This window comes from Rosa rugosa, chromosome 6 (assembly GCF_958449725.1).
Source record: "Rosa rugosa chromosome 6, drRosRugo1.1, whole genome shotgun sequence".
NCBI lineage: Eukaryota > Viridiplantae > Streptophyta > Magnoliopsida > Rosales > Rosaceae > Rosa > Rosa rugosa.
Genome location: NC_084825.1, coordinates 38961724 through 38984800, shown reverse-complemented (window position 1 = coordinate 38984800; position 23077 = coordinate 38961724). Strand labels below are relative to the sequence as shown.

Below are 23077 nucleotides of genomic sequence, written 5' to 3'. Positions count from 1 at the left end.
AAGCCCGGAATCGGAGCCCTAGCTCAGAAATGCATCGAGAAATCCCCACTGCACCATTCCTTGTTCACCCACACCGTCAAAAAGCGAACCTATATCTTCTCAATAGCTGACCCTTTTGTGATCTTCAACATTTTCGATCAAGATTTCAATCAATCTCGGATGGTGGAGATTTCGCCTCTCATTGCTTCCAAGCTGAGTTTGATTCAATTATGAGGGAAGTAATGGCGTCGGATTTGGATTTGCCCACTTCGCCACTGGCAAGTCAGAATCTGAGCATGGATTCGAGTAGCGGTAAAGGGAAGAGATTGGTTCTGGATTTGACAAAACTCGTTCTTTAGGTGCAGGAGAGAGAGAGAGAGAGAGAGAGAGAGAGAGAGAGATGGGTGCCTAGAGTAAGGGAGAGAAAGAGAGCTAGGTGCCCAGAGTACAAATGTAAAGAGACCAAATTACCCCTCAAATTATGCTAGGTGGCACGTTGACTAACGGTGTTAGTCACGGCATGTACATATAGTTGGTCGGGGTTAGAAGTTCGTGTACTAAAATTTATAATTTGTAACTTTGTGTACAGAAATGCACAGTCACCTTAAGTTGATGTACAAAATTTTCCCTAATTAATATGGGTCTATGGGACATGGAAAGATAAAATTGCTCTTGTCAAAAAGGAGGAGTTAATGGTGTTATTAACAGATGGTACTAAAAGTATGTCAAATTTTAATTTTGAGGTACCAATGTGATAATTTTAGATCCATATTGACCGAAATGTCAAATGACTCAAATTTTAGAAAATGTTTGTGATAAAAACTCTTTCGTGGCATAGAAATCCAGGAAAACAAAATGGGCTTGGCTTGTAGGAGGCCCAAGCTGAGCCCAAAACACAGAGTGGCCTTTCCACATACCATACTACCAGTACTAAAATTAACAAAAAGCCAAAACTCACCAGAAATCTGAGACTCCGCGAGAGAGAAGAAGAAGAAGATGATATACAGGAAATGGAGTCTGCTGACTGGGCCCGTAGCTGTATTGGGAGGCATAGTCGGCACGGTCGTCGTCGCCCACTTCGTCTTCGTCGGTAACGTAAGTTCGTCTCCCCTTGATTTCTATTCATTTAGCATATCATCCAAACCAGATGAAAGCTTTACGATTTCGACTTCTGGGGTTTCAGTGATTCAGTTTTTTTTTTTTTTTTTTATTGAAGTTTTAGGATTTAGGACGATCGGTTTGTACTTGGTTTCTGTGAATAAGATTGGCTGGTATGAAAATTTTTATGGTGAGATCAACTCAGCAGATTCAGTTTCGGGTTACAATTTGTTAATGGGGTATGGGTATTATGGCTTTTCTGGAGTGTATGGTGAGATTAGATTCTGGGATACAAGGTGTGGAAATGTATTACAGTTCGGGAAATACAAGAGAAAGTTGATTGCTTTTCGGATGTCATGGTTTCGGAAAACTTATTAGCAATGTTCAGATTGGTGTGAATTCCGGTGGGATGTTCGTTGTTGATTTGAGAAATTTAGGTGTAAAGCAGGCTTGGGTTTGTCATGAAAGCCAAGTGTGCTCCGAGGTAGTTGTGGGCTCTGAGAAGAGCAGTGAAGTTGGGTCAGATGACAGGCACCTTAGGATGAATGTAATGGGGAGAATGATAGGGGAGATTCCAGGATAACGAACATGACCTGTGGAGGTACCAGGAAGGACCAGCAATACGTTGAGGTTTGACAGAATTGAGCTAGAGGATTTTGATTCTAAAAGCTTAGTTGCAATGGGTAAATGGGAATGATATTGCTGAGAGAGAAAACCAGTCAATTGTTTTGTTATCTAGTGTCTTAGCTAGCTTGATTTGTTTATAACTGATGTTGTAGCTTAGCAATGATGATACTAGAGTTCGTTTGTTTCACTTTCTTAATTCAAGATTTTGGACTCTAGCTTTGTGTATCTTTGTTTCCATCAATTTGAGCATTCTTCTGGTTTCGTATGTCAACTTGCATACAAATTAGGTTGGATCACTATCTTAGATTGCCCAATTGAAGGCTTAGGCTTATTGTAATTTACCTATTTGCTGTTTCATACGGGTTCTGAGTAAAAGATTTAGGGGATGTATGTATTGTATGTATATAACAGCTACCATTTGCTTAAAATAGAACAAGTTTTTGGGAAAGAGACCCATTTCTAAATTGGTTAGTGACAAACATTGTAAATCACATTTGTTAAACTTTGGTGCAGGATCGATTTCTTAAGACAGATCCAAGGAAGGCAGAAGCCGCCACTTCAAGAAAATAAGATGAGAAGGATGAAGAGTTGCATTCTAATGTGACTTTTTTTTTATCTGCTGAATATGTTGAACAAAATTGTGGTGGTGTTAAGAGTCTCAGACATGACTTGTTAGTTAATAATCCAGAATTGCAATTTGGGTTCTGATTTAAGGTTGTGAAGTCAGTTTCATGAATATGGATTCTGTGTTACAATGACATGGCTTGATTTCAAGCTAATAAATGACCAAATTCCATTGCTTTTGTTATATATTCACCATAAAGTTGAGGTCTGAGTTTGATTTCATTGTTGACCCTTGATTCTTGATTCTTGATCAAAATGCATTTTATTTCATGCTTCATGCTTGTGGTAGTTGGACATTGGACCATGTATACAACTTAGTTCAATTGCTCAACTTGATCATAAAGTTGCAAGGTGAAATCATGTATCCAATCCACCATCCATTAATATCTCCAAAATAAGAAGAGTGATTCATCTCGAAATTCCCAAACTCATATTTTGTCAATTATAGATCCAAGTTTTTTGCATGCACTTTGGTTTATACATTTTCAACTTCAATTCTTCTTGGTGAGCCTTCCGCAGGAAACATCCATTCCTTGCCAATCCTAATACCAAAACTTAACTGATGCCAGAATTTTAAGAGCTGAATGATAACCCAAGGTTCAAAATATGGTTTGATCATTTATATTTTTCGCCGTTAATCAACATTTCCATCACCAAATCATTCCAGGAGTCTATAGGCCCAGGCAAGCACCAATGTAGGCAGTCAGTCTGAACTTTGGCATTTTGGTCCTTTGCAAATGGCTGGAACTGCCTGTAAGGACCTGGATGCCCATCGGGTCTCAACAATGAAAGGTGTGTTGTATCCAATAGCTTTAAACGCTCTCCCTCTTCAGCTCCTTTGTCCGAAGCCTTCTCGAATTCTTCCAACTCAATGTTACGCATTACGGTGTCTGCATCTTTCATGTCAACCTCACCTTCTTTGAATGGCACTGTTCTGTTGCAATACCCTCCACTAAACCATTCTCCATTCTCAAAGTGGTCAGGCGTCGTGGTTCTGAATAATACAGATGCTTTATGATCCGAGCCTTTGATGAAGTTGAAAACCAGGCGGAGAGCATTGTGATAGGCGTGTTCAAATCCTAGCTCAGTTAAGTTCTTTCCGGGGCAGTAATGGCAGCCACTGACCGTGTCGTTTTCATAGTATATCGCAGTTTTAAGGAACCATTTCCCACCGGAAATGACCAGGTAATCCAAGCTGTTGTATTGATCAGTCCATGTCTTATCGAGTTTGTCAAGATAAAGCTGGATCTCTGAAGTGGAAACTCCATTCATGTCTTCAAAAGTAGCTGCTTTGACAAGGAAAGGAGTCCAGATGACCGAAAGTGTGAAGTTGTGAGAAGGGAAGAGCCATCTCTTAGACCTGTATTCTTTGTCATGGTATACCTCAACAGCTTGTTCCACCTGTGGGACATAACCACTGAAATTTGATCAACCCCATATTTTGGACCAAATGACCAAAATCCAACAACAAGGAATATGTGTAATGCTACAGAACAAGGTATAAATAGAATACATGTAGGTCCTTCTGTATCTAGCTACCAAATTGGGGTAGTCATTTAGACAATTCATAACCATATCTCTTGGTCTCAAAAAGAGGTCCTCAATTCAAATTCCATCTTCTCCAATTGTTATAAACGATCAAAACATAAGAACATAGACACTGCTTAGGTAGGAAGTAACAGTCTTTGTTGCTAAATAATTACATAGGTCTATGCATACATCGATCATTATTAATGTCCCACAAACGAGGTTGACACTGAAACTACAATTATGATCCCATATTCATGGTAGGTAAACCAGCTAGAGAAAAAGACTATGTAACCAACTTGAAAAGAAGTGGTCTAAATGCATATATGTGTAGCTGTAGTCCACAACTAACCTCAACAATTCTGTTGGATTTGAAGTAGGATTACTAATCATTCATAGATCAAGGAATAAGACAAAGACTTGCCACAGAAGCAAGAGATTGCAGTAATTAAAGTAGCACCCTTAGTCCCCATGATTAGTACACATGCATCACTAATGTACACAGAAACTAATTCCCAAATAGAAAAGAGGCTAAAGTTTCAAACATTGAAAGTTAAACTCGGTCGAAGTATAGTTACGCAAACAGGTCCACACTGATGATAAGTAATAGACTAATAGTTTGTGAAATGGTTTAAAAGGTACCTGGGAGAGAAGGCAAAGCAATGACTGGACATGGTTACGAGAAATTGAATCCCCGATAAATGCCCATGACTTGTTCCTCATAAGAGCAAGAAATCTCTGTGCATTGAATTTGGGAAGCTCACAGTCTCTTGGATTCCACCTCCAGTAAAAGTAGGCCGAATCGGGGCGACCATTCTTCATACAATTCTGATGAGACTCAATCACAGGGCAGCTCTCGTTGGTGTATCTTGGCCCTGATGGGTCTGGTACCCATTCTCCAGTGAAAATGTCACATTTTACTGCAAGTACATCAGGTAAAATAAATCAATTTCCCCAAAGTGACAGAGGTTTTTAACTATTTTTAGTGCTCATTGCTCTACTTACTTTAAGCAACAAAGGATTTTCACACTTGAACTATAAAACTATGTAGATGAACTAGCTGGATTACAAGGTTCAAGAAACATCGAACTTATTACAGAGGAAAACAAAAGTAACCAAAGAAACAGAAGTAAGATTACTAAAAGTCTAAAATCAAGTTAGGAAGTCAGATGCGAGAGTTGGGTTACTTCAAAAAAAAAAATTTAATGAAGAATTTTCAAATTCTTTGCATGTATGGGGGGGGAATCAATCACAAAAGGAACACTTCTCAAGCCTACAACTGAAACAGTGAAACATGCATCCTACCAAAATACCAGAAAGTATCTCACTTTATTTTCTCTGATATTCATTTCCACATTCATGCATGGATCAATGAAACAAAGAAGTAAATCTTGCTTACCATTCTCAGAATTTTGGGTGATATTAGTTGCAGGAAAATCAATAGTTGGAGAAGAACTAGGCGTTTGAGCAAGGAAAGAAGAAACAGGGGACTCTGTTTCCTCTGGTTCTTGCTCTGTTTCAATTGAAGGTGGCAATGGCTGTAGTACTGAGATTAATCGAATCGAATCAGAGAAGCGAAAAGCCAAACCCACTAAGAGGAAACAAACTGCAAACTTCAGAAAGACATGATTATGTTTGAGGAACGATGATGGTGATGAAAATGGGTTTGATGATGAGGACTCAAACTTCATCTCCTTCACCATTTGGTGTTGGAGAGAGGCCAAGTAAAACCTCTGACGCAGAGAGAGGATAGAAGCCTGAAATGTTTAAATGAGAAACTGTGTTTTTTTCGCAACAAATTCATAGCCTTGGTTTTATTTTTGAGGTGGCTAATGTTTAATACAGAGACATGTTGTCTGTACACTGACGTGAGAGCAAAGAGAGTAGCTTTTGTGATATGTTATTGCCCTGTTTGGTTATATTCTCGCTTCCAGTTTGTCATTTTGTTATGGCTCACAAATTATGTATAGCAAAATGACGAAAACATTAATTTTTAAAACATTAACTTTTAAAACCGTTATGACAAGTTGAAAATATATAGAAATATTCCTTATTTTTCAGTATACTTATTTTTGGTAAATAAAATGTCCAGGAGTCAATATTGTCCTCACCTAACCAATATTTATATAATCAGAATGCAATTTGGAAAGTTTAGTGTTTTCTAAGAGGGAGTAGGAAAATGAGGCTCTTTTAGAAGAAAAGGTGGTTGCCATGTGTAACATCTGCACTGTAGAAAACAGCAAAGCATGAGAATGAGTGTCATTCTACTTAGATTATTAGATTTTAAGGTCTAAATGCACATGCTCTACTTCTTCATTAGTGAATCCTTACAACTTTGATATGATCAAGATATGGGGACCCAAGATATGAACTTTGTTCACTAAGCAGTGGTTAGATTATTAGATTACCTCAAAACAGCTGGTTGAACAGCTTTAATGGCTAATTTACATCCCAAGAAGCACCTTTCTAACTTTGTGTTTGTCTTTGAGAAGGAAAGAAGACACATTAATTTACACATGGTCCCAAGAACTAGAATTTGTGCATTATTCACAGAGATTAGACTCTTCATCCCTGGATTGTAGAAAATAAATGTTCCATAATAAATATAAATTTGTGGGTTTGAAAGTGTGTCGTGTACTTATAGTCTTGATGAAGAAAAATAAATTTTTAGAGTTTATTAGGAACTTATAAGGGTTTGAGATTCTCCAGATTTTGTTTTAGGTTAGATGTGTAGATTCCTTCTTTAAGATATTAGAGCCGGTTACTTCATGCAAGAAAGTGTGTAAGAATGTGGAATGTCTTAAATTTTAAATTTTGTATTTGTAAGAGTTCGCATATCATCACCTATTGTCAATTAATTTTAATCTCAAAATATAACTTTACAAATATAAATGAGTTAGCTGAATTTAAAATACTTTTAATTTGTACCAGAAATAGATTTTATATTAATCTGATTAAGATAGTCAAATTTTCTGGAAGGTTTGATTGGTCTCTTGTGCGGTGATATGTGGTTGTTGGAAATGTGGTTGTTGGAAAATAGAAAATTTAATGAAGTACAATATATCTATTTTGTTTCTAGATTAAACAATAATTTCGAGGTTAGACAAGCCATGGATGTAATAACACCTCGTGATGCTAAGTATAGATTAATAAACAAAAAGTCTGTCTGTTATCATTTGTTTGATTTTCCTTGTATCTGTATCTAAACTCTAAACAGCATAGCATAATGGATCCTTCTACAAAAATAGCAATATCTTTGCAAATTGCAAAGCATGAAGGCTTATAGGGGGGACCAAATGGGAAAGTGAAAGCTTTAAAGAGCTTTCATTTCACAATCACATTCTATGTCAATTTCTATGCACTGGCTTTAAGCCATTTATCATCTGCAGACTGCAATCCAAGTCTGAACCAGTTTTCTTTGTTTTTTTGGTTCTCTTGCAATTGCTACTAGAAAAAAGCCCACACTATCCACAAATTTGACAAAATTCCTTATGGTTTAGAGATGAATTTGTAAAACCAGCATTTGAACAAGATGAATTTCCTACTTTGGATTATAATAGAAAGAAAAGAGAAACCAAACTGTTTTCTAGCAGCAATTGCAAGACAACAGAAAAAAGGAAGATAAGAAAATTGAAAACTTCTGTATAGTTTAGAGATGAATTTGTAAAACCAGCATTTGAACAAGATCAATTCCCAACCTTGTATTATAATATAAAGAAACGAGAAACCAAACCATATACAGGAAAAATTGGAAGTCAGCTGAAAGAGAAACCTACTTGATCTACATAGCACAATCATTATAGGGCACAGGATCATTTTGATATGCCGAAACATAACTAGACTACTTCAGGAAATGCACAAGACTCTAGAACAAACCAACCTACTAACCATCCTAAGCAGCTTATCATTCATTTTTGGTAATCTGCAATATTGTGCAGGACCTGTTCTTGCTTTTCTTCTTCTTTTCATGATTCTACTTTCCAGCTCAGGATGGAAAACTTGAGATTCTACCCAATGTCAGAAGCGATTAATGATCTCTAAAGTTGATCATGTAGGTACTTTTGGAGGCTTCATGCCAAATCCTCGTTTCACCTTCTGAACCCTGTAGGAAGTGTCAAAGTAAACAACATTAGAAAATCTGCAAAGACACTCAGGGAAGTGATACTACACGGGTGACATTATGATGACAAAATAAACTACAAAGCTAGAGGTGACATGAGAGCAGGGTGTAACTACATCATAGAATAGCAATCAGTAAAACTTTAAAAAGTTGTTAACTCCCAAACCCCCAGCCACGGGCATCAGTTTACAACATTAAAAGGCTGATCAATTTGTATACATGATGCTGATACCAAAGGAGCTGAAATATGCACCAGATGAGACACAGTACAATATGTAAATTAACGCTCGCATCATTTTTTGTTCATGACTTCATGATATCTTCCTAGATCATGTATGCACAAAATGGTCAATGTGTCTTCATTTCTACCCTAAAAGAAACAGCATTTACATCATGAATGACATAAGATGATTTGGATGTATCTATCTACTGCCAGTGATCATAGAAACATGTTACTCTCAAGCAATTAACTAGGAAGCGATCGTATTATAATTTGTGCTTACGTTGGGGCAAGCTTGCCAAGGCTATCAAGTTCTTCACCAGTGTCCTCATCTAGGACTCTCCCTGAGATCTCAATGATGTAAGATCTATCTCTGGCAGTGGGAAGTCCTCTACTGGCCAACAAATCCAAATCCCTTTCATGAAGCTCTCTTCCATTTACAAAAATACCAGTATTTCCACCAGCACAGTTCTCAGGCATCGGGTAATTGAACTCTTCAATAAATGGCTGCACAATAAAAAGAATTCTTCATCAATATTATAAGCAGGTAACAACTATAATTAATAGCTTATGCAATGATAGTAGTGTGTAATCCATTTTTCTTACAGGAATTATGCCCTGACCAGGCCCACCCATGATACCCCAGAATCCTGCTCGGAAATCATACCTGTTTGGCCAATTGAAGAAAACAAAGACATTAATTACCAATGGAAGAAAACGAAAACAAAAGATTTTTAGGATGTGGTCCAACATTTATCTTATACTCTAACAAAGCATTGATCAACAGCACGCTTAGAAATGCACTTAGGGAGTGTAAACTTACCAATATTGTCCAGGATGGACTGTTCCAGCAATCTTTTCAGCCTTCTTCACCACACGGTCTGGTATGGGGTGCCCATTAATTGAAACACTGCTCCTACCATGCTCGTTTGTCTGATTCGACTTGGAAAGATCTCTAAAGCTCTTCTTAATAAAGTTTGCAATGAATGAATCACCCCCTTTGTTGACTTTAGGCGGATCCTCCTCTTTGCTAGCATCCCACGAATCTTGGGAAACCCCAGTATTAGAGTACTCATTGAATGATACCTCCATTTCAGTAGCCAATGATGTCTCTTTTAAGGAATTTTGTCTCGATGTAATCTTATTTGGCTTCACCTTCTCTTGATCTGAGCGACTACTTCGGTTTCCCTTCCCAAGGCGGTTTACCACATTATTACCTGAGTAATCAAAATGATCCTGCAGAGGTGAACCAGGAGGTGGTGGCGAAAAAGTGGCTTTAATAGGCTGCTGAACAGAATTTGTGACATCTCTTGAAGCAATTGGAACTTCTGGTGGGTTGCAGTCATCCTCAGAGGTACTGGGAGACGAAGAATGAAAGCTTTGCATCTCATGAGGCTTGCTTGCTGTTGAACTAGGTTCTGGAAATGGTAAAGCAGGTTCTCTATCTATAGACTGAAAATCATAACCAGAATTATCATAATCTTCAGAAGAGAAATGAGCATAGATCCGGGAAACATGACCATGAGAATGTGAAGAACCGTCTCTAACCACCTCGTTCAATCCATTATTGACTTCTGAATGATTTTGTTTCATTTCAGCATGATGAGAAAGAACAATTTTCCTATTAGAAACTGCAAAATCAACTACAGTAGAACAAGCGCCACATCGTATTTTCTGTTGACTCTTTTCCATAAGCAATACTTTTTTGGGCAGCTGCAGAATTTCAAAGCAATTGTTGCATGTGACAAATGGAGCACCACCAGAAAATGGACGACATCGCCGACCAACACTGGCCAGCTCCGTCCTTGGAGGACGGGAATGAGCAAAACTGCCCGTGTAGGAGTTGAGGTCACTTGGCCATCTTGTATGGGGCTGTGGAACTTGAAAGGGCGGGGGAACTGCAGTCCTATGTCTGTAGTGATCATTAGGACCAATCAACCCAGGGTTTTCAGGATGGGCCAATATGGGATTGCTTGGGAAGTCAGGGAAGCTTTTATTTTGAAAAGCAGTGGGTGGAACTGGTGCTGATGACCGCCTGTGTTTTTCATAGCAATAGTAACAAGGGCAAGAAGGTTGGTGAAGCATTCCATTATGTGGATGTAGCTCATATGGATCAGGATGATTTTCAGCATACTGTCCAGAAAAGTATGGATGAGATGGCTGTTGGTATTGCCTAGGAAATGGATGTGGAGCTCCACTGAGCATTTGGGGTCCGTAAGGATCCCCATAACCCGAAAAACTGTTTGAGTTATGCATGGAAGGAGTGAAGCTAGGCATAGCAGTTTCATGGCCATTGGTGTAGGGAAAATGCTCAGGATATTGATTAAAATGAGGGTGTCCTGAAAGATGTTTATCAGGTCCAAAGTACTGCATAGAAGGTCTACTTGGTCCTGAAGAAGCACCTGGATATGAAGTGTCAGAACCACCATAAGGATCTGGAGGAACCATTCTCCCATCAAGAGGAGCCTTCTCTTTCGACTTATCAGCCATATCACAAGACCGACTAAGTTGATCCCTCAACTCATCCAGCTTCCTCAGCAGCTCAGCTCGGTCTTGTTCAAGGGACAGAACTCTTGTTGCCCCATCTTGGTCATTAGATTTCCTCAACGCTTCCCCAATCCTGTGAGAAGAACCCAACTGGTAATTTGATGGACCCTCTTCAGGATAATTGGAAGTTGATGACCTCATACCTTCCACATCAATTCTTGGATTTCTTCGAAACCCCTCTTTTGCACTATTCTCCTCAGCTTGCCAAGCTGCCATCCATGCTGATCTTCGGCTTAAGCTCGTGGAACCAGATTCAGAACTCAAATCTCCATGTCCTCTTCCCATTGCATTTCTTGCTGCATTCCCCGGTACATCTTTTTTCATGCTCATATCAAGGCCATTATCTACAGCCCAGTTATCAGTCGCAGCTTTGGTTGGCTTCCTACATATCTCAGCATCTTCCTTCTCTAAAACCCTTTGATCAGAAACCAAAGAGCCTTCACTTGACTTAACATCTGTATCAGAAACATCACTTAAAACTAATAATCCTTTATCATCTGAACCAGCCAATTTAGCAAAAACTCCTCCCACCGTTTCTTCATCCGACTTCTCTGACAAAGTATCCCCATCTTGCCTTTTCTTTTTTGCTGTAAATGAAAGAAACCCAAAATTTGATCCTCTATTCTAAAGAGAACGCCCCGAAAAGAGCAAACTTCTTTCAAAACTAAACAAAAACTTGCTTTATTTCGGTGGCAGAAAACACTACAGGAAATGGAATGCTGTTGAGTTAAGAACTTTGCAAGTTGCATTCTTTTTCAGCTATAAAAAACTCAGCCCCACAAATCGAAATGATTAGTCCTTTTTGTGTTGGTGTGTGTTTTTGGGGTTTATACCATACCAAATCTCAAGGCCAAAAACCCTGATCTCATTTGGGTTCCTAACTTTCTCATAAATCAAACACAAATTTCTACAAGAATCACAACTATCACCATCATAAAGACTTAAAATTAAACTCCCCAATTTGGTAATTGTAAGATTTTCCACATAAAAATCCCATCTTTCTCTAAAGTTCCTCACAGACAAAAACAGAAAGCCAAAAAAAAAAAATTGAATCAAAGAGAAAAAGAAAGCATACCTCTGAGAACAGCACCACAACCACCACACTGATACACAGAGTAATCAGCTAGCTCAGGAAGAAGATTCTCACACTTTGGGCACCGAACCAACCTCACTTTTCCACCAGAATCCCCCATTGCTCATAACCAAAGCTACCCAACAAAACCCAGAAACCCAAAAGAAAACAAAACAAAACCCCCACTGTTCACAGTCAAAGTTCAACACCAGACAAAACCCCAAAACGAAAACTCAGCCTTTGAAAAAAATGAAACAAGGGGTTGGTGCTTTTGGTCCAAGGACTCTAAGCTGAGCTGGGTCTGGGTTTTAAGGAGCTGTTATAGAATACTCAAAAGAGCTGGAATATTTTTTGTGAGTGAGTGAAAGACAGGAACTCTCTTTTTCTTTTTTAACTTCCCCTTCTTTATCAGCTTTCTGTGGGAATCAAAATCAAGCTGCAGGTAAAGTGAGAGAAGGTTTTGTGGGGACAAATCAGTACTACTGCCCAGAAAACCATGAGAGCAGTTTGAATTGAACAAGCCCAGAATTTATGTAACTCAACTCACCACATTTTCTGTCTTGTGGGAAAATCTGCATTTTCTGTGTTTTTTCTCAGAAACTAATATGTAAAGAGAGACAGAACACCAAAGTATGAGTCTTGAAAAAAGAAACAGCCCCGCTTTGGTTCAGGAATCAACAGGGGCCCGTTTTCCAAGGTACTACGCCGTTTTGGGTGTGAAAGGATGCCGTTTCGCGCGCCCTAGTGGGGTGTAGTGTACCTTCCGATTAGGAGGAGAAAGTAAATCGGCGACTTTTTGGTTGGACTAGGACTGGTCACAAGGGTGACCCTTCCTGGTTTGAGACTGTTTGGGACAGGACTCTTTACTCGTTGAAATAGTGGAATTGTTGGATGCATTATGGACTAATTTGATTCGAATTTGGTTTGTTTTTAACTCGTTTTGAAACTGAAAACTCTACTTGTAATAAGACAGAATAAGTTTTTTTTTTTTGAATCCGAGGAGTTCAGTCATTTATTGAAATTGAAAAATTACAACGATACGATGCCCAAAGACATCGAAAAGGAAATAAAGCAGTACGAAAGAAAATTTCATTTGTTATAAAATAAATTAATCTTTAACTGTGAATTATATTGTATATCATAACGGCGTAACGTGACCAGAAAAGTAGTATCAATCGATAAATTTTATAAATCGGCTTACCTCGACAATAGTGCAATCTCTCCCTAGTTTCTCATAAAATATTAAAAGTTAAACAAAATCTTTGAATTCCAAAGAACCTCTAATATTTTTCAGGCATATGCTCTTGATTCCATAAAATAAGTTTTTACGAATATTGAAAATTATTCAATATAAAAACTTATCTTTGACACATAATAACTCGGCCAATCTTAAAGAAAAAATCAAATTATAATCAAATTCGATATCTTATAAATGTGTTAAGCAGCATATACTTTGTCGTCGTTGTTCGAAACAGCGCGATTTCGACTTATATTCATTCTACTTGTAAATAAAGTAAGCCAAAAATCTAAATTCCAACTCACCATGACTACAGTGCTCTAAACAATCCCACTCCAATCCCTCTTTATCTTTTCCTCTTTAGCTTTAACTTTGTCCAGTATGAGATTCTCTTTAAATTTCTTCTTTGGGATTTTTTTTTTCCAATTTCCCACTTTGGTAGGTCGCGACCGGTGAGAGAAAAGCACTGTTTTGGCCGACGTGAAAGTGAGAAGAAGAAGAACTCCTAAAAAGAAAAAACAAAAGAGAGAGGGAGCTTAAAGCTTTCCCTTCCCACTGACAAAGTCCAAAACGGACGGTTGTGATTCACTCCGACTCAGACGACTCTGACCGGAGGTAATAATCGGATTCTTCTCTACCCCACACCGTAGGGGACCCTGACCCCAGTGATTGTGTCATTGTCCAATCAGTACCTGTTATTGGCATGCACATCTCTTTCACTGCCAGGTTTTGACTTTTGGGCAAAAGATGAACCCAAATGATACGCAGGGAGGAAATCTGGAACAAGAAGATGAAGTTAATGGAGTACTAGTGGTGAGTTTGGTAATGAATGTTTTTACTTTGTCGGATAAAAAAGAGTGAATGTTTTACTTTGGAATCAGGACTTGCGAGATTTTTGGAATTTTCTACCATGTGAAAAACTAGGGTACCGTAGGGCCGGACTTGGAGGTAAAACCGCGGAGTTTTGATCGAAACCGTCCACCGGACACAGCCTGATGGTTTATATGAGTTTCATGAACTGTAATTGAAATTGTAAGTGTTGGTTAACCTACTACGATGAAGTTGAACCATTGTCCTTCAAGTTTGAACCATTGATGAGTACAGTGCCTGTAAAGATCTATCGGAATTACATCGTTTTAGGACACCATAACTATTGTGCTGAAATTGCACTGTCCAGATTTACTTGGATCTTGTCATTTTACTTGGTTTCAATATCTGTTGAAGTGCAACTAAAATTAGAGTTTTTGGAATCTCACATTAGAAAAGTAAAGAGTCATTTATTGCGTTATAAAAAATGCTACCATGTGTATATGCACTAATGTCGAGACATTTTGTATCAAAACTTCAAATGATTTCCACCACGTGGCTAAAGTAGAGAAAATATCGCATATTAATATGCGTGTGATACTCATTCGTTACTTCCACACAATGTTGTAGCTCAAACCAACTACCAAACCACGTCCAATAATAGTGTGAAGTGTGAACCACGTCCAACCTTAGTGATGTGAAGTGTGAAATGTGAACCACACCAATCTTCAATATACAAACAGCTGTTCGATGTAATTTTCGGGTTTGGTTGAAATTGATCTCAAATTGATGTTGCTAGTTGGAATTTTTAGGGGTGGGCACTTTGTACCGAAAATGCGGTTACCGACCCGAACCGCACCGAAAAAGCGGTTCGGTAACCACACCGAACTAAAACGGTATCGTTTCATGGTCACACCGCACCGAACCGCATAAAAGCGGTTCGGTTGCGGTTTCGGGTCATAAACCACCCGATTTAAACCGACCCGCACCGAATTTGTTTTAATTACATTTTTTTTATTTATTATTTCTCTGTTGATGGAAATGTTGGTTTTTAATATATAAGAAATCCATTTTTGTTTAGATTTTCAGTTTGTAATAAGTTGCTATGTTTGCTTGATTATATATATATATATATATATATATGGGTTTGTTAAGTGTTCAAATATGGTCTTTCTGCAAGTTGCTTGATATTTTGGTGACATTTGCCGATTTGTGTGGACTCTAAATGCATTCAAAATTTATTTAAGCCTTATTGAAACCTGTTAGGTAAATATAAGCATGATTTTGGCCCTCTCTTTCTAGTTGAAATTAATAAATCGGTCCAAACCGAAACCGACCCACACCGCACCGAAAAATGGTGTAACCGAAATAATCGGTTCATCCCTTTTGTAATGCGGTTGCGGTTTGATATATAGGTCAACCGAAAAAAGCGGTTTGGTTGCGGTTTGGGCCTTAAACCGATCCGAACCCACCCCTAGGAATTTTAATGGCTCTATTCAAGCAAAGGGACATAATATTAAGATAAAGTTGCTAAACGCTGGTCATGCAAACATGGTACTGATATTGTTGCCTTGTTGGTAGCAGAACAAGTTATGTAAGGGTCCATATCTATAACAAGTTGGTTAGAATTGAGGCATGAGACAGGTAGGAGTTCTTTGCTTTAAAGTGACAGGACTTCTCTTTTGCACAATATTCCTTGTTTGAGTTAAGTAGTGGGAATGTGGGATAGCACTATGGACAATGGCAAGCTAATAATTGGTGTTTGTAAGTAATTTTATGACTTTTTACCGAATAGTATTTGCCACCCAAGTTTTTTTTTTTTTTGATGAAATTTGCCACCCAAGTTTGTAAAGAAATTTTATTGCATTAGTTGATTTTTTTTTTTTTTTTTTTTTGAGAAACTGTCAACTCAAATTAAACTAGGAGGAAAACTCCTTTGAAAGTACATCAATAATACAAGATGGAGGCTCTGAGCCCCAAAATAAAGAACTAGAAGAAGAATGAGCAAAACTAGCTAAATTGTGAGCCACAACATTGGTTTGACGATAAACATGAGTAAAATAAGAACCTTGCATCTTTTATTGCATTAGCTAAATTTGATTGCATTAGTTGATGCTAGTCCTTTGATTTTTCAATGTAAGAAATTACGTTTGTTATCGAACCCAATTAAACTTTTTTTTTTTTTTTTTTTTTTTGCGGGTAAAGGTCACCCATTATGCAGCTCAGCAAGCAGTACAAAAACGATCCCCCCCTATGGGGGCGACAGAAAGAACCGTTCCGTAGAAACTACTACAAAGCTACCCCTAAACAGAGCAAACAAAACTAGTAATCTCCTAGCACACCCACCTTCTAGTATTAAGCCCAAACAAAGAAAAGAAGAGCCCTGAGGAATTAAAAATAACACCCCGAAAAACGAGGCTCAACAGGGTCTCTCTTTTCTTTGCGATCTTTCCCACTCAAAGCAAGAAATAATCAGGCCAATAATCTTTCAGAACAAAAAGATGAAGGCCCAAACTGAAAATGAAAATGGGAAACAGTACAGCTGTCCAAGCCCAAAGCAAAGCTCTCTCAGCCCAATTCCAATGCCAAGCCCAGTCAACCCACCTAGGGCAAACTCGAAGTGAGAAGACAGCCCTGCCCCCACTACCGACCACCACCCGTCAGAGGACGGCGCCCGTTCTGCCACCTTCACTGGTGGGGCCCGATTCCAGGCGAACCAGTTCAGACGACGAGCAAAACGCCAAAGACCCGATCTCATCCCCTTCCTGCCATCGAGCTTCGTCACAATCTGCGCATACACCGATGTCAGAGCTCGCAGCCAACATCCCGGCCACCGGGTTACCACCAGCAAAAGCAGCTGCTTCTGATGAGTAGAAAGAAGTCATCCGCCCCACCAACAGAGAGTCCGAGCCCGAGGGAAACAGAGTCGGTCTCATCTCCGGCAGCGTCAGATCTCCATTAGAGATGGCAGACCCCGAGGTCAAGCAAACCAGCAGATCATCGTCATCCACCACAGCAAGGTCACCGACATCCCAACCCAAGATCGGATCACCGCTCATCCGCCACCTAGATGCCATCCCTGCAAAAGAGGCCGCATCTTTCACTTCACCAACTAGTTTGGACGCGGAAACAACAGCGCCCCCACCCCATGAAATCAACACCGTCTCAGCGCCACCCAGCGCAATGAAGAAGAGAATAAGCATACCCAAGTCTGCCATAACCGCCATTGACGAGCAACAACGAGCATACGAGAAACCGCCGCCCTTGGGAAGAGGATTCCGAAACCCTAGCAGAGCGCTAGGTCAATAATCTAACCCTAGAAATGTTTTTAGGATTTATTTTTGAACCCAATTAAACATATATTATTCTGCAAATCTGTTTGATAGACTATCACTTGAAAAATTAACTTCGAAATTAATATTTTAAAGACAAGTTGCAGTGACAAGTGTAAATTATAAGTGATATGTTCTAAATTCAACTTAAACGCGAGTTTTTTGTATCATCAAGAACGTAAAACTGACTTTGGATCTTATTTGTGTAGTGCTATAGATTAGTAGGCGAACAAGGATTTTATTAGTGACAACTAAATATCTCAAGGATTTTATTAGTGACAACTAAATATCTCAAAGATTTTATTAGGGATTTTATTAGTGACAACTAAATATCTCATGTCATTTGCTATAATTAAGAAAAACGTACAGCTATTATCTTCTATTATTATAGTATTACTATATATTAACAACCCATGCCAACCACTGCAAGTGGCCTAGTGGTTCTTGCTTAGTTGGGTGTGCTCCCCAACCTAAGTTCGAACCCCGAAGCTGTCAAAGTGGCGAGGCACTGTGCTGCAATGCACAGTTGGAGCATTTCACATGCGCCGAAGGGGTTTATCTTGGGCCTAGGAAGCCTTTGGGTTCCCCTTGACAAAGTCAAAAAAAAAAAAAACAACCCATGCCAAGAGATGGACAAATGTTACAGCAGCACACTCATTGCTTAAACAAACATGCTTAGCTTAGCCGCAAATGGTCGTGCTCTTTGAAATTATATACCATACTGATTACAGTACGTAAGAGCTTAAGCAGAACCATCTCTCTTCTTGTAACACAAGCTTCAGGCCCTCATGATCAATAATATTTTCAGATTGCTTCCTAACCCAGCCCTCTTCTTCTTTCTGAGATCTTACCGGGTAATTCCTTAACCTTCTAATAACAGATTGCTTAGTTGACTCGTTATCCACAAAGTGCGGAATATCATCATCTTGAACAAAAATGAAGGAAACAATTACTTCCGTAGAATTGCAAGTAATCAAGAATGACGACATATTGTCTGTGACGATCGAGCCAAAAACCCGAGTTCTTGAGGGAACGCTAGCCTCCGTTGAACGAAGATTTCTTAAACAATATCTTTTACAAGTCAGATCAGTGGAATAAATGCTGCGAGTCTGCCTTTGTTTTTAATTTTGAAAATAGTTGCCTGCTAATTTTGAAAATAGTTATTGCCTGCTTGAGAAGGAAGGCAAATGATGTGCAATAGCTTCGGATAGAGCAAATCCAAAACAGTTGTATATAGTTGGTGGCGCATATATAAACCACAAAGCAGCAAGACTCTTGGATATAGGCTGTTCAACTAACAAGGTCTATGCTTTTAATACTTTGATATCAACTTATCAAGCATAGGGTTTATATGAATATGATCCTCAGTCAATTCAGCAGGTTGTGGAATCCTTAAAACTTAGAATGGATGGTAAGCATGACTAATCATCACTTTAGACCTTTAGTATTGAAATTAATATCAGTGGTTGGCAGTTCAGCAGTTGAGTTTTCTTGAATTGATAGTTTTATAGTAAGACCCCTGTTGATTGTTTCAAAGGTGATCGAGAAACTAATGAAGGCGGGGATGAGGTTTTAGAAATGTGTGTTTTGTTCGGTGGGAGGTCACTAGTCTTTTTTTGACTGGTTGATGTTGGGCTACAAGAATTCCTGGTTTCTGATCTCCTAGACTCACCAACTAAGCCCATAATGGATGGGCTGGTTCGAGATATCTATATATAACAATCTCAGCCCAGCAAAAGGAGAAGAAACCCAATTCGGTCAAAAAACCGAATACCGGCCCAAAAGTTCGGTGAACCGGGTAGACACGATCGGTTGTTGATCTTGGTATTCCATGGCGTACCTTAGTAACAGGGTTGGTTCGGTTTTTTCATTCTGGGTTCAAAGCCGAACCAAAGCAACTTATGTCCACCCATAAGATCAATGTGATCCCGTAACTTGAAATGTTCATTTTAGTTCTCCTTTAAGGATTGTTCTTGCAAAACCCAAATAGATCAAAAATCATTTAATTAGATTATGATAATGATCATTTCAATATCTATTACGAAAAGAAAATGTTGTGTTCATGTAGTTCTTTACTCACGACTAGATCATTAAATGATATTCGATTTAATCATTATGATACCATGAATGTCTCTCCGTTGACTAGTGAGTGCTTCCTGATTGAAAAGTCACCCGACAAGTGCAAAATGATTTCCAAGTATCAACAAGTCTCGGACCAAAAAAAAAAGTATCAACAAGTCAATTCAACAAGTTGTAATGTGAGCTCACTCAAACCATGGAAAGGCGATAGTGATAGTGATGTTGCACTCATTTCATAGTAACTTGAAACGTTCATTTTTAGTTATCCTTTGAGAACCGTTCTTGCAAAACCCAAATAGATCAAATATCATTTAATTGGATTATGATTACGATCATTTCAATAATTATTACTAAAATTTATTGTGTTCATCACTTCATCTAATTATTTACTCATAACTAGATTATTAAACAAGTTTCGATTTAATTATTATGATGCCGTGAAACCCACTAATTAAACGTCACTCCGTAGACTAGTGAGTGCTACCTGATCGGTAAGTCACCCGACAAGTGCAAAATGATTTCCAAGTAGCAGCAAATCAGTTCAACGAGTTGTGATGTGAGCTCACTCAATCCATAGAAAGGTGATGGTGACGGTGATGCTGCACTATAATCTGTGGTAACTAATAAATTTCATTGACCCTCCTTTGTTCAAGTTAGTTAGACTGCTGCTCCACCTAGTTCTAGTCCCTTCTGGTGATGAAGACAGCCACTTTCTCTTATCCCTACCACTAAAGAAAAAAGAAAATTCAAACCCTAATTAGACTGAAGAATGCACATTATGGAATTAAGCTACAGTGAAAAGATTTTTAAAATTATACAGAAGAATGGTTGGAGTATGAAATGTGTGAAGTGCATCTGAACAGACAAGGAAATATATATGATTTACAGATCTAGATACTACTAATTAATGGGATCCAATGCATACATAAGATTTCATTTCATTCAAATTGGTTCATAAATCAGAAATAAGCTTGAATAACACCCAAAATCATATATATATATATATGTGCCTTTCTATCTTCATTATTAACATTGCAAATATATATAGAAAGTACTAAAAATGAGTGAAATTACTGAACTTGATATCACCTGCATTCCTTCTTCCTCCAGAGACCAAACCTACTGTAAAAGCCAGAAAATCCAGTGGTCTTCATTTTCTTGGTCTTTTCTTTCGTTGCTCCAAACAAACCCTTCCTCTTCCACATCTTCTTGATCCCCAAGATCTTGCTCAAGTTTTCCTCCATTGAATTAGACCCCTTTGCCTCCTTCATTGTAGTACTAGTACTAGTAGTGGAGGTCGTCTTCGATGAAGAAGAATGAGAGAACTTGGCTATGAACCGCTTCGATGATCCTCCAAGAGATGGGAATGCCATCAGATGGCGCTCGATTAGATGACTAACCGATGCCAGTTCATACGAGTCATACAAGGGGCTGCCACAGTCCCATATAGCCAGTGCCGCTTCATGATCTCCTTTTCCTTCCACTGTTTCCTGCATTTGCATTTGAAATTATCGAAGATCATAGACTAACTGATACCAATAAGATGAATTGTTTCAAGTGATGAACTTATAATAAACGTTACTGATTTGGGATGACAAGTGACAATCATGCATATTCTGTTTAGGTTGGCATACCACACCATTCATGTTTTTGGTGGACGCACCACCCTGCGTGATTAGGACAAGTATTATATCTTAAACTGACTATAGTGCCCCCTTAATAGGAAGATTATTTTCCATTTTTGATGTATATAATGGGAAATTCAATGTATACATGATTGTCTTTCGGAAGGAACATGACAGATCCGACGACTCATTACTTAAATTAGTTTATAATCAGATTTGTGTAGGGAGGAGTATCTAATTAGCATATAAACATTTATGCATGAGCTTTGTTTGTATCTGACTTCTGACCTAGGAACACCGATTTCTTTCTTAATTAATTAGCTATATATGGGTGAATTAATCACACTGCATAAGCACAATTCTGCAGTCTGATGCAGTCTGAGATACTAAGAATGTGTAAGTTTTGACAGCAATTGACAAAAAGAAAGAAAGAAATTAAGAATAGAAGTGTTTCTTCTTAGCTAAACTACTATATATGAGATCTTTGTTTTCATAGGTCTTGGATTCATTAGAAATCATAGGCATAATCGCCAAATTACTCTTTCGTTTTGCCACAAATTGTCGATGTCTACATCGATTTTATGGATTTTTTTGATATACAAGTGATGTAGTTTATCATCAAAATTCATAGATGAACATGTTTCTTGTATTGAGGTGGAGATGATGAGTGTTCCAAGTAATGTTTGATCTTGATCAACAAAGTCGTTTTAGGTTACATCACTCCATAAAAAAATAGCTGTAGGAGGCATAGTTTATATCAACTTGTAAGATTTGAGGAATCTAATTGTAGATTGTATAGGTGTATGAACCTAGCTAAGAATATTATTATCTTATTATTATTGTTTAGGATAATGTTGTTTGTATTTCTTAGTTTTTGACTCTACATTTGTCCTTCTATAATTCTATATGCAAATGATGTAACATGGGAGAAGTTAAACGGTAGATAACTCTCCCTTCTATTAGATGCTCTATCGTCAATTTATTCTAATTTTTCATACAATTGTAAAATGACCCACAAACAATAATAATGCATTCAATTTCACCATAACTCTTCTTATTGATGCCAACTTCTCCCCATGACCCTTAACTTATCTTTCAATATTATTATCAATTTTGTTTTTGATTACATTGGAGAGGAATTGAACCTTTGACTTAACCTATTCTTAACCCAATTTCCGACCTCCACTCACCACTTAGGATAACCACATGAGCTTGCTTGTTTTCTTATGAGGAATGGCAATGCGCGTGCCTGATATGGATATTGATCGAATGCAACTACGGTTTTGGGATGGTAGTTACGGCTTTTGGTGGAGTTGAGACCTATCGATGGTTGTGGTATGCTATTTGAGGGTGGTGGAGTACGTTTGCTCTTGGGTTGTAGGAGTGTGGATCCCTTATCAGAATTGACCCGACTTAGGTCTTTCTATGTTATCCTCAATTGTTGTTTTGGTTATTATGATTTATCCTTTTAGGTCAGGTCACTTACATGATAATTTAGTCTAAATTTTATGGATCACGCCTCTACTCTTAGTTGCCAAGGCACTAAGGTAGGAGAGTGAAGTGAAGGATGTTTTCACATACATCCTTACTTTTGTAGTGCACTTTTCAATATGAAATAAAATTGATCGTCTTTGATTTGGTGTTTCAAATCCTAAATCTAATAAGAGACTATAGCCCTATAGGTCATTAACTCGATCATTTTATTTCAACTAGTCTTAACAGAAAATAAATTTACTTAGATAATGACTCTTTTCTATCGTGCGTCACGAAAACATGTCATAGTTTAACTCATTTATATATAAATTGACCTCCTCTTTTGAAAAAATAAAATATCTATAACATATAATGAAATTTATTAGTTTTTTGTAGGAATGCATTGTCGTACACCAACCTAAAAATTAGGGTTAGTTTTTGTCTGATATGAAGAGTGTGTGATCTACATTCATGTGGTCCTGTCCAATTGTCCATTAAACAAAATGGGAATGGCACTACACTCAAGTATGTGGCACATATTGGGAATACCCAATACCGACATCACATGTGAAGGCAGCTTCAATTGTCAAAATCTTTGTGCTCATTGAGAGACATATACTTTCATAACCTTAACAACCTCCCCCTTGTAACGTTGTTCTTCAAGAGATTGAAAGGACATGCATTCATTAGTTTGCTTAGAACATGATGAT

At 38.1% G+C, this 23077-nt stretch overlaps 3 protein-coding genes and 1 long non-coding RNA gene across 5 annotated transcripts; 1 reads left to right on the top strand and 3 right to left on the bottom strand.

Moving 5' to 3' along the window:
- The first annotated feature begins 855 nt into the window (after positions 1 to 855).
- LOC133717332 (uncharacterized) lies at positions 856 to 2514 on the top strand. The gene is made up of 2 exons (XR_009849536.1): positions 856 to 1074; positions 2218 to 2514. It is a non-coding gene; the product is annotated as an uncharacterized LOC133717332 (long non-coding RNA).
- A 412-nt stretch (positions 2515 to 2926) lies between these two features.
- On the bottom strand, positions 2927 to 5739 carry LOC133717331 (protein trichome birefringence-like 25). The gene is made up of 3 exons (XM_062144028.1): positions 5255 to 5739; positions 4498 to 4775; positions 2927 to 3729 (listed from the first exon to the last, which is right to left on the bottom strand). Exons 1-3 carry the CDS (start codon positions 5556 to 5558, stop codon positions 2944 to 2946), a joined length of 1368 nt encoding a protein of 455 aa, XP_062000012.1. The 5' UTR covers positions 5559 to 5739; the 3' UTR covers positions 2927 to 2943.
- A 1791-nt stretch (positions 5740 to 7530) lies between these two features.
- LOC133714527 (protein ENHANCED DISEASE RESISTANCE 4-like) lies at positions 7531 to 12644 on the bottom strand. Of its 2 annotated transcripts, none has more exons than XM_062140650.1 (5): positions 11818 to 12644; positions 9019 to 11197; positions 8802 to 8862; positions 8479 to 8702; positions 7531 to 7957 (listed from the first exon to the last, which is right to left on the bottom strand). In XM_062140650.1, exons 1-5 carry the CDS (start codon positions 11933 to 11935, stop codon positions 7903 to 7905), a joined length of 2637 nt encoding a protein of 878 aa, XP_061996634.1. In that variant the 5' UTR covers positions 11936 to 12644; the 3' UTR covers positions 7531 to 7902. The 2 variants fall into 2 exon arrangements, with proteins under 2 accessions (XP_061996634.1, XP_061996633.1); XM_062140649.1 differs by having other exon boundaries at positions 9019 to 11329; positions 11818 to 12642.
- Positions 12645 to 20354: 7710 nt separating this feature from the next.
- LOC133716759 (uncharacterized) lies at positions 20355 to 20915 on the bottom strand. Its single transcript, XM_062143421.1, has 2 exons — positions 20904 to 20915; positions 20355 to 20759 (listed from the first exon to the last, which is right to left on the bottom strand). Exons 1-2 carry the CDS (start codon positions 20913 to 20915, stop codon positions 20355 to 20357), a joined length of 417 nt encoding a protein of 138 aa, XP_061999405.1.
- Positions 20916 to 23077: the final 2162 nt, after the last annotated feature.